The 12,171-nt window shown below is 39.5% G+C and overlaps 1 protein-coding gene across 1 annotated transcript in view; it reads right to left on the bottom strand.

The window, feature by feature from the left end:
* Positions 1 to 7,150, bottom strand: part of SEC63 (SEC63 protein translocation regulator) — a 70,944-nt gene extending 63,794 nt beyond the window's left edge. The window contains exon 1 of the mRNA XM_021008087.2: positions 6,845 to 7,150. Coding sequence (XP_020863746.1) covers positions 6,845 to 6,968 — 124 coding nt within the window. The 5' untranslated portion in view covers positions 6,969 to 7,150. The remainder of the gene's footprint in view (positions 1 to 6,844) is intronic.
* Positions 7,151 to 12,171: the final 5,021 nt, after the last annotated feature.

The raw sequence follows: 12,171 nt of genomic DNA, 5'->3' as shown, positions 1-12,171 counted from the left end.
GTGCAATGCAATGCACTGTGAAGCTGGAATAGCATTTAACTCTGAAAAAACTTATGAAGGCTTTCATTAAATACACATAAACACATGAAATATTTTTGTTAGCAAGACTCAGTACACCTCTGAAATCTTTCATGAGGTAGCATGATATAGTAGAGAGAACACTAACATATTTTGAATCACAAGACCTGAGTTCCAATCAGTTTTTGCCACTTATCAATTTGTAATACTAGGCAAATAATTCAGCTTTCAATGCTTCAGTTTCATCATTTGCAAAATGGGAATAGTTATACTACTTCCCTTGCAAAGTTGTTGAGAGAATCAAATGGAAAAACAATGAATTCTTTGTTCAATACAGAGCTATTTAAAACTCAAACCAATTATCTTTAAGGTTCCTTCCAACTCTAAAATAAACAAATTATTAAGCACCTAGGCACTGAGGATACCAACACAGAAGTAAAACAGTCCTTGCCTTTGATGTGCTTATATTCTATAGGCACATATACAAAATTGACATAACAGGGTGACTTGGGAGGAAAGGCACTAGTAGCTGTGCAATGAGGATACAATTCATGAAGAAGATAGCATCTGAATGAGACTTGAAGGAAACCATGGATTCTGAGTGCCAAAGGTGAGGAGGTAATGCATTCCAGGTATGGGAGAAAGCCATTTCAAAAGGCAAAGAGGCTGGAGACTGAGTGTCACATATAAAGAATAATATAGAGGCCAGTTTGTCTGGATCATACTATGTGTGGAGGGGACTAAGGCTCAATATTGTTGGAAAGGAAGGGACATCGTGAAGGGTTTTAAATTTGCTTCTAGAGGTAACAGGGAACTTCCGAAATTTATTAAGTAAGCGAGTAACATGGTCAAACTTGAACTTTAGGAAAATTCCTTTGACAGCTTTGTAGACAGAGGGGAAAAACTTGAGGCAGAAAGACTAATAATTAAGAGGCTGCTATAATAGTGAAAGGATCTGAACTAGGACAGCGCCTGTGAGAGGACAGAAGAGGGAATATCCAAAAGATGGTATGTATAGAGAAACAAAATTTGGTAACTGACTGGATGAGGGGATAAGTCATAGTGAGAACTCAAGGATGACACAGGGTTTGCTGGATGGTGGTCCCCTCAACAGAAATAGGGAAGTTCAGAAGAGGAGTGGGTTTAGGGGGAAATATAATAAATATGGCACTGGATATGCTGAGTTGGAGATTTCTATAGGGCATCCAGTTCGAAATGTCCAGTAGGCAGATGATTTATGTGAGACTGATATTCAAAAGAGACTAGGGCTGAAAACATAGATCTAAGAATCATTGGCATAGAGATCATCATTAAATTCATAGGAACTGATGAGGTCACCAAAAGAAAGAGCACTGAGAGAGAAAAGACACCCTGTAACGTATGGTAGAAAAATCATCAGATATGGTATCAGAAGACTGGCTCTGCCACTTAGCACACCTTATGCAAGTCCCTTAACCTCTCACAGAAGCACAGTATGAGAATTGGAATGGATTTCAGGAGTCACCTGAGGACAACCCATAGGTAAGAAGTAAGAATCCCTTCTCCAACAACTGGTAATCAAGCCTCATCCTCAAAATCTACATGGAATGCAATCTATTCAACTTCTGAACAACTCTACTTGTGAGGAAGGGTTTTGTTTTGTTGAGTTTTTTTTTCCTTACAACAAGCTGACACATGCTTCTCAACAACTCTGATCCACTGCTCCTAGAACAGCCCTTTGGGCAAAGCAAAATAAATGTAGGCCCTTCCACGTGAAAAGCCTCCAAAAGAGAGGACAGCTAACACATCTTCACTGAGCCTCCCATTCCCAAATTAAACACTCAACTTAGTTGGCATAGTTTCAAGACACAACATCCTGGACCATTCTCTTCAAGGAGCTCCAAAGCTCATGTCATTGTCCCTTGAGAATCATAGCGCCCCAAAATGAACCAAATAATACCCCAAATGTGTTCTGACAAAAGTCAGTATAGTGCACTATTGCCTGTCTTATGCTTCTATTCACTAAACCTAAGATTGCACTAGCTTTTTGCCTGTTATGATACATTGTTTCAATCTCAGCTCTGTTGTTTATTAGCCTTACTGACTTTAGACAGGACCATTAACCTTCCTAGGCCTCAGTTTATTTCTTCACAAAATGACAGTGTTGGGCTAAATAACTTCTAGGGTTTCTTCCAGCTCTAAACCAATGACCTATCTGGGGAACTACCCGCTATAGGCTTCAGTTTCCTCACTTGTAAAACTAGAGGGTTGTACTAGATGATTTCTAGGGTCCTTTCCAGTGCTAAAATTCCATAATACTATCATATATTCACAATATGCGCTTTTTAAAGCAAAGTCTTGTATCAGCTACTTTTTATGACATGTACAACTCCATAAACAAGTTTACTAATAAAAGTTAAACATATACCTGCCTCAATAACAGATTAATACAGTCCATTCTCAATCAGAAATAGTAAAACCCACAGATAAGACTAAGACTTCATTATAGCCAACAGCTTGCTTCAGCTCTCCCTTCCAACAATCTGTTGTGGTGATTCTCATCTTCTTTTCCCTCTCTGGTCCATACCCTGGTAATATAATAATAATCCACATTTATATAGCATTTTACAGTTTAAAGGTACTTTCCTCACAACAACCCTGTGAGGTAGGTAATGCAAGTACTAAAATTGAGAAAACCAAGAGAAGTTAAGTAACTTGCCCAAGGTCACACTGCTAGTCAGGGAAGGAACTAGGACTTATAATCAGAGCTTCTAATTCTTTCTATTCCACCAGAGTGCCTATAAATGACACACAAGCTATGAGCATATTCCAAAAGACAGAAAAAGGGTATAGATCATCAAAACTGCAATAGTCTCAAGAGTTGATTTTATGTTAAGAATCTTACTCAAATTCCAAGGTCAAAGCTAGTGCTCATCCACACTGCTGAGAGAAGGAAGTAAGAAAGAAATTAAATTATAAAGTCAGTTATGTTAACAATTCTCATATTGATGAGAAGAAAATATAACTGAATTTTACTTAGAATAGATGCCCACCTAACTAGAAAAAAGTAGTAAGGGAAAAATAATATGTTCCACAGAGTCTAACAACTCTGAAACTGGTAAGGTGTATTTTATTTGTATTTCAAATATCTGTAACCCTTAACCTAGGGGAAGAATAAAAAAATATGGCCTTGAAATCTGTTACAAAATCCATACCCAGTTATTTTACACTTTACTCTAGGCAAATAATCTAAAAGTAAATAATATTTGGAATCCATACCCAGTTATTTTACACTTCATTCTAGGCAAATAATCTAAAAGTAAATAATATTTGGAAAGCTATGCCCTCTCTTAACTATAAGAGTTGAATGCAAATAAGTATGGTGATCAAATTCACATGGCATAGCATTAAAATACACATCTTATTTTAAAGGCAATAGATATTTTAACATATTTCTGAAGACAATGTTAAATTGCATTACCAACATCCATAAAAAGCCAAAGAATAAAATTTGGAGAATGTCAGAAACATTAGATGATGCAGAGTTAAGGCGACACTAAACAGTTTTAAAGGAAATCTCATATACATCAAGCTCTTAGCATAGTACAATTTTACAAACTCAACAGAAAGTCAATATTAAATGATCATGATAAACTGATATTAATCTCAGATTAAATTCAATTCTGAAAAGAACTTCGAAAACTTCGAAGAAAACGTCACAGTAGTCTCCCGCACTTACAGCCTTACTCAGGGAAAATTCCAACATACTACACTACTGGAATCCCTGTACTTTACCAAAGATCTTTAATCTCAAAAACTAACAAATAAATATCGTTAAGATTATCTGTCCTTCTGAAAGAGTCTGGTGAACTTTTCACTCTTCCATATTATCACATAAATCAGGCTACTTCTTTAGGTTTCACTCTCTGATGAAGCCTCCAGCCATTTTATTGAACAAATGAGCAGGTAACTCTGAGAAAGGAAGATAAATAAAACCTTTCTTTCACCACAAATGTGTATTCATTACAGTTGCATTTAGCATATCAGATTTTTTTTAACCTTTTGGGTATCATGGATCACCTTTGGCATCCCTTCTCAGAAAACCAATTATACCAAAATACAGTTATCAAAACATTTCTTTTAAAGTGGATGAACTCCAGGTTAAAAAAACCCATGTGATAGCAGGATTTCATTATTAACTATTTAGAGTCAAGGTAACTTAAATGACCATGCCAGACCTGCCACTGATAAGCCATTTAGCTTCCCCAAACTTCAGCTATCCCAATCTGTCAACTAAGAATGGTACTTAAGGAGTTTTATACACTCCAGAGTCTTATGATTTCAAAATATCACAGTGATAGGACCATTAAAAAAATGGCAGCCTTGAGAGGAAGAACTACACATAACCTAGAAAACTAAATCTTTTTGAAGATTATTAATATTCACTTTTAAAGCTATAACTGTCTATAGAACTGGCTTTTTGGTACAGATGACAGTCATGGAAAATAGACATTTCCAGCTGAACTCTTTTAAAATTCATTTCAGTTAATATTTCTTAAGCTATTTTGTTCTTTTTTAAACTTAATTTATTCAGTTCTAAAAATCAAAATAAGTTTAGTCAAAGGCTGCATTTAACTTACATATGGCAATTTCATGTGAAATTTGAGTACCGTATGTTTCAAGATATCACAATGCACCAACTTCAAAGTAATATTAATTCAAAATGTGCTTTCTAAGTTCAGAGAAGCATCTTTTTCATACCAGCCTGTTATTATTATAGAGGCAGTCTAAGCTACACTGGAAGTTATTAATGAAGGTAGAAAGAAATGCTGTTCCTACATTTTAACATCTATTATAATAAAATCTGGAATTGTCTTCGTTTTCACTATAATGAAACAGGCCAAAGCACACAGCACATACGTGTCCAGATAATGGTCATATTTTGACTAATACACTCCCACAATCAGAGAATGAGTGAAGTACTTAAAGGTAAGGTAAGAAGAGCAAGGAATATTTATCGTGAAGTTAGACTGCCCAATCTTCACCACCCAAAAGTTCCAGCTCTTTCTAATACCACTTTACCTGCATGGCTGATCAGGTTTGGGTACATCTGATAAGGATAAATGGAGGTCAAACACTGTGACCAAAACTAAAAACCACCATATAAGTCTTTTGGACAAATATCCAGTTTCTGGATGCTTATAGACCACAAAAACCTAAATGCTGACTGATTACTGATCTCTAAAATCAGTGCACAATTCTAACCAGAACAGATAAGGATGGTCACAAATTTTTAAAAAACCAACATACTCAAATATAAATGCAACATCTTTAAAAATGTAATAAAATTAAGCATTCACAAAGAGAATGCTTTCATTGCAATGGGCCTAAGTTTATGGATAGTATGCAATTAAAACATTATCCAAAGAACTCAGGTTTGAATGCACTCAGTATAAAAGAGCATAATAAGCCCAAATCTATTTGTCCTAAGTTAGCCACTGCATCAGAAAACCATTAAGATTAGTAACCCCAGGTAGGCTTTTGCATTTAATATATAGGCACCTAATCTTATTACAATCAATTAACACAGAGATGAGCACATTCACTAGCATTTGGTTCTATTATGTCACGCAAAATTCTATATGGTTCAAACCAGACTGTCAAACCCATCAAGTTCTGTGCTGAATTACAGCTCCATTATCATCAACTTTCCCCAAAGAAATGTGTGCAACCTAGACAGCATTTTACTTTACAACACCCACTGACCCAAGAGAACTGGAGCTTAAACAAGTTAACATAGTTATTGGTTGAAAAGTTTTTCCTCAATATTTTTAATGCACAAAATCGTCTAGTCACTAATTTTTCTTGCAACCTATGCCATAAACAACCTATTGGGCCCGGAATATGGTTTGTTGTTTAGCAGCCTCTGAAGGATTACTTCACTTGCCATGTGTCTTAGAATAATTCACAAACGAAATTCAACTATTATCCCCAAATTTTTCTAAACCACCCAGCTGAGACTGTCTAAATAATGGTATCTACCCGGAAAGACTTAAGCTTAACAACAGACTAGCTCCCTCACAACCACTAATAAGGTCAGTATTTTAAAGGGACTAACTCCTTCATGCTTTCACTTTTTCCATATAAACAGGAAAGCCTTGATCTTGGAATGAGAATAATGGCATAATTTCCATGTCCAACTGCTCAGGCACACAAAATACAGGCATGAAACTGAAAAAATCAATTCCGAAGGTGGGGGGGGATTAGTGAAAGGAATGCCAGCACAGTTAGAGCAGTAAACATATCATCCAACCCAGAAGGATCACAAAACATCTGGAACAGCTGCACCAGATATATTTGGGGGGTGGAGGGTGTCGAGGGATCGGAGAGGGTTGAAAGCCGTGATTGTGCATCAATAACTCTTTTCTTACCTTTCCAATTTACATCCCATTCCCCCTCCAAATCCAAACCCCACTAATAAACCAGATAAAAGTAGAGAGGAAAAATAAGAGAATGGGGAGGGAGGGAGAACAAAGAGAAGGCTCCACGAGTGCCCGGAACAATAAGGGAAGAAAGGCGAAATTCTTCTGGAAAGACAATGGTAAGGGGGTGGGGGGGAGGGAAGACCCAAAAGAAAACACGCCCGCTGAGATGAGCCACAGGCCTGGAGTCCGGCCGGGCTGGGTCAGGCCTGGCCGGTTGGGGTGGGTGGGGAAGTAGGTAGGTGAGTGAGTGTCACAGGGCCCTGGACAGGGCGAAGGGGTCGGGCAGGACCGACGTGCAGAAGGACGGGGCCCAGGTGCAGCAAACTGGGGGCCGTCCCGGGCCGGGCCGGGGCAGGACTCACCGGCGTTCTGGTCCCGAGGCCACAGATAGTAAGTGGCCGGGATCACGATGAGTCCGACGAAGGAGGTGAGGAAGTAGAAGAAGGTGTTCCCGCTGTCATCGTACTGGAACTGCTGCCCGGCCATAGCGACCCCCTCCTCCTCCTCCTCTTTCTCCTCCCCCTTCTCGACGCCACGACCCCGCTGCGCGGTCGCGGCCCCGGCGCCGGTCCCGGTCCCAGCCCCCCAGGCTTCGTGTGGCGCAGCTAGGGCCGCTCCGCCGCCGCCGCCGCCGCCCCCCACGCTACACTCACGGACACACCGCCGCCGCTGTCTCCAGTTCTCGCGAGAGGATACTTTGTTCCCTCCCCCACACTTCTCCTCCCCCACCCCCCACTTCCTCCGCCTCTCGCCGGCACACGTTAGCTAAGGAGACGTGGCGTGCGCAGCCGTGCGCTCAGGTCCGGGGAGGGACTTCACGAGGACACAACCCAACGCGACGCCCCGCCCACCTCGGCTTTACCGGGAAGCACCGCCCCTTGTCCCAAACTCCGCCCCTCTCCTCCGCTCCTCCTCCTTCCCTGCTCTAGGAGCGTGAGGGTCGGGGAGGAGAATAACGGAAGCAGCGTAGGACTTGAGGCACTTGCCCCTGGCCGCTTTTGCTTCTTACTGAGCCATTCATTTCTGCCTCAGCAAGCTTGCTGTACCTGCCTCGGGCCTCTCTAGGTCACTGCAAATCTACCCCTTCCCCCTTGTAGGTGCAAGCCAAAAAGTACCAACGTCTCTGTAGTGCGTTCGGAGTTTTCCTCACAATTTCAGCTTCCTCATCCTTAAAATGAGGGGGATGGTTCTGGGAGGGAGACAGGAGAGATGCCATGGAAATCTATGAGCAAGACACTGATAAAAAAAAAATTTTTAAAGAGTTCACATAAAACACGTTTAAAACGAATGCATTCTTCACAACTATCCTGTGAGGTAATTTACTTCAGCCTGGAGTTGGGAAGACCCAAATTAAAATCCAGCATCAGACACTTCCTAGCTGGGTGACCCTGGGCAAGTCGCTTCATTTCTGCCTCAATTTTGTGAGAGATGATCTCTCAGAAGTGAAGCCTCCTCAAAGGGTCATTAGTTCTTGTTAATGGTTCTGGTATGGTTGCTTTTGAGTGGTGCATGTGTACCAACACTAAATGAAGACCCTTCAGAATACAAGACCCCCTCCCCTAGCCTTCTCCCTCCCCTTAGATAGTGTTAGCAGAAATTCCTGAGCCATAAGAGCATCCTGTCTATCTCATCCTCTAGCTAGTTATATGACCTTGGGTAAAAGGCTGCCAAAATTGTGAGGCCCTGAAAAGGGGGAACACGATAACATAATTTCTATACCTCTTTGTTCTCTCTGTTACTGGGGTAGTTTTTACATGAATAGATTGTATACCTGAGGCTCAGTCAGTGAGTCCACGGGAAGGGGGTTAGGGTGGGCTACTGCATTAGGGTCTATATAATCTTGCCTTAAACAAAGAGCACTCTCACTCTCAGGGCAGCTTAGGCAGCACAGGGGTGCACTTTCTCAGGAAAGTCAATAAAGAGATCTCTCCTTTTTGCAAACTCTTGTCAAGACTCTGGGGGTTTTTTTGTTTTGTTGTTGTTTGTTGTTGTTTTAGCTAGGCAATGGGGTTAAGTGACTTGCCCAGGGTAAGTGCTATGTGCCTGAGGCCGCATTTGAACTCAGGTCCTCCTGAATCCAGGGCCGGTGCACTATCCACTGTGCCACCTAGCTTCCCCAAGTCTGGTTTTTAACGGAGTGAAACAATGTAAACAATGTGAGATCTCTTGGATATGGACTTAGTGCAGCAATGTCTTAGACTGTTGCAAACTCGAGGTTGGTTACATTAACCTCAATAGGCCTAAGTTTCAGGTTCCTAGAAATCACATGATTTGTATTGTTACATCAGCATTATGTAATGGCTAATTACTAAATAAGTATAAATAGCTAGGATTGGTAGTATTATAATGTGGTTTCTTGTTTCCGGGGTAGATTTTCGTGGTTTAGATTGTAAGGCTGAAATTCCTGTCCAATGGGAATTCAAAGCCAGTGGTTGGTGGGTATCTCTGCGTTAGAGCTATATAACCTTTGTCCTGGCCTTTGTGCCTTGCCTCACACTTCGCTTTCCTCAGACTGCCAGACGAAGCAGACACCCGCTTCTCGTCCACTTCTTTCGAAGAACATGATAAATCTTTCACTTTATACCTAGAAAATCTCTAAGCGTTATTTTTGGGCAACTGTACCACACAGTTTCCTCATCTGTAAAATGGGGATAATAATAGTACCTACCTCCTAAGATCGTTGGAAGGATCAAATGAGATGATAGTTGTAAAGCTCTTAGCACGGTGCCTGGTGCCTAATAAATATTAAATAAATGATAATTATTATTATTATGGGCAGCTAGGTGGCACAGTGGATAGAGTGCTGGGCCTGGAGTCAGGAAGACCTAGGTTCAAATCCAGACCCAGACATTTACTAGCTATGTGACCCTGGGCAAGTCACTTAACCTTCTTTGCCTCAGTTTCCTCATCTGTAAAATGAGAAGGAAATGGTAAACTACTCCAGTATCTTTGCCAAGAAAACCCCAAATGAAGTTGTTAAAAGTTGGATACAACTGAATAAATTATTATTATTACCTTGCAGGGTTGTTGTGAGGATTAAGTGAGATGTTAAATTCTAACCTTGATGCTTACTAATTACATGATTCAGGGCAAGTTACTCTTCCCTCATCTTCACACACATTCACTACCTACCTCACAAGGTTGTTGTGAGAAATGCACTCTGTGGTTTTTAAAGGCCACTATAAGTGCAAGTTATTATTGAAATGGAAATAATACCTGTTCGATTTATATATCACAAGGTGGTTGGGAGGATCAAACGAAATAAATATGAAAATTGCTTTGAAAAAGTAAAAAGCATAGTAAAACCAAGGTATGATTTAACATTTGAAACTAGAATAGGTATAAACAAATTTTAGATGTAGAGGCTTGTTGAGCATGTAGCTTACATATGCTCCTTTGTTGGGAGAGTGAAGGGAGTTTCCTTGTTCCACCCTCTCTATTGTAATCTAAACATAATAGATGGCCAGATCTGTAAGGTGCCCAACTGGTTTTTGTAAAACTATTCCAACTTGTGAAAGCAACATAAGAACAACTCTGGTTTTTATAGCACTTCAAGGTTTACAGAGAGTTTTTCCTCACGGCCACAGACTAATAATTACTAAACCCATTTCACAGATGAGGACACTAAAGTGTTATCATTGCCCATGATCACATAACTTGTAAGTGGCTGAGGCAAAGTTCAAACCCGAGTGTCCGGATACCAGGTTCAGCACTCTATCCACTCTACCATGTGATTTATTTTATTTCTATGTTCATATTTGTTCTAGGCCCTCTACCACCATTAGACGCGTGTTTGTTTAGCATCAGATTTACATTCATTCATTAAATAAGTCATCTGATACAGATAAGTTGTATATTAGACATCCGTTTGGTGCAGATCACTATGCTTAACTCTTGAGGTAATGCAGAGTTTATGCATGACACAATCTCTTGCCCTAAAGTTGTTTACAGCCAAATAGGAGATATAACTTTAATATACAGTATTAAAATAGTAATAAAGATACAAATAAACTGCTATGTGAGGTCTTTCATTCTCTTGAAATATAGATACAGGATGAACTCCATGCATTACACTTAAGTTTTACTGATGACTTGTTTATATGCAGGGGTGGGGAACCTGCGGCTTAGAGGCTACATGGGGCCTTCTAGGTTCTTGGGTGCAGTCTTTTGACTGGGTCCAAGTTTTGCAGAACAAATCCTGGGAATTTGTTCTGGGAAGTTTGGGTTTGGTTTAAGGGCCATACTTGAGAACCACCTCTGCTTCAGAGTCATTCCTAGATACAGCTTGATCTCAATACTTTCTGTATTGGAGTTATTTTATGAAATTTTTTCAGTTCATATTTATAGTATGTTATCAAGTTCTTTCTTAGGTGACACTGAAAGGGGAGAATTGCTGGGTTTTCTGCTTAATGACAATATTACATCTATTGGTATAATCCAAGGCAGCCAAGTAAACAAGCTTCCACTGTATGGTAAATGGCTTTGCTAGTGGTCATTACATTTTTTGTATCTATCATCAACCAAATTTTTCTGTTTTGCAGACCATATTTACTTTTATCCATTCCCTTTCTTCTTTTGTATTTCCCATATACCTACTCTGAGAGGAAAGTTAAGAAAAATGTTTCCTCTGCATAATTTTCCCATAGACTTTTTTTTTATCTGCTTCAAATCTGCTCCTTGAAGGCATGAGCTTATATAATTTCCTCATCATCTATTTTAGAGAGAAATAAATCAGGGAGAAATAGGGGTCTGTGTGAGTAAATATAGTGCTTGTGATTTTTCAATGCCAATCACAATGTACAACCTGCCTTGCTCCATACCTAAGTTAATCATCTTTGTGGCTGAGCTGATATGAGCAGTTGCTGTGAAACACTTTCTGTTTCCAGTTTAATTTATCGGGTCATTTGTGGAGTCTCAGTTGGGTTATAATCTACCGTCAGTAACTTTTAATGGTTTAAAACTGGTTTTTTCAAGTGATCAGCTTATATAGGTTGTAATCGGACTTGCCATAAAAATAAAACTTCAATTTCACAATCTGGCAGCAATATAAATCACTGATATTAAATACTCCCCCTCAACTCTTTTCTTATACCACAGTGATCCCTTTATTGAAGTTTTAGAATGATGCATACCAGGGCCTAAAAAACAAAGCGAACCAAAAGTTGGAACCAATGATTCATTTGCTAACGTCCAAATCAAATCAAACCAAAGTATTTTGCAGAAGAAGTTAGCCTAAAAGGGATGGGAAGCTATAAAAAAATTCTGAAGACAAACACAGAAATTATTCTGATCAGGAGGGAAGAAAAAAGAAGCTACATAAAGAGGCCAGGGTTTTTATTATTATTATTATTATTATTATTATTATTACTATTATTACAGCAACCAGTTCTGATCTTAAAAAGAGCCATGTGGAAGATGGAAACAAGAAGAAGTAATTGAAAATGGATGGATACAGAAAACTACCACGGTCCTGTGCAAAGTCCAGAATGAGAGAAAGCTGGTGGTGATTGAAAACAACACACAAATTTCTTCTAGTTATCATAATAATAGATTATATTTACAAAGTATTTAAAATTTTACTAAGTTTTTTCTACAGATTATCTCATTTCATCCTCAAAACAGCCCTGTGTGAGCAGGTACTATAGGTATCACTATCCCCATTTTACAGATAAGGAAGCTGAGGCTAATA

The sequence above is a fragment of the Phascolarctos cinereus genome, unplaced genomic scaffold (genome assembly GCF_003287225.1).
Source record: "Phascolarctos cinereus isolate Bilbo 61053 unplaced genomic scaffold, phaCin_HiC Scaffold_5;HRSCAF=322, whole genome shotgun sequence".
Taxonomy (NCBI): domain Eukaryota; kingdom Metazoa; phylum Chordata; class Mammalia; order Diprotodontia; family Phascolarctidae; genus Phascolarctos; species Phascolarctos cinereus.
The sequence above is the reverse complement of the archived record's forward strand: the minus strand, read 5'-3'. Positions and strand labels throughout refer to the sequence as shown.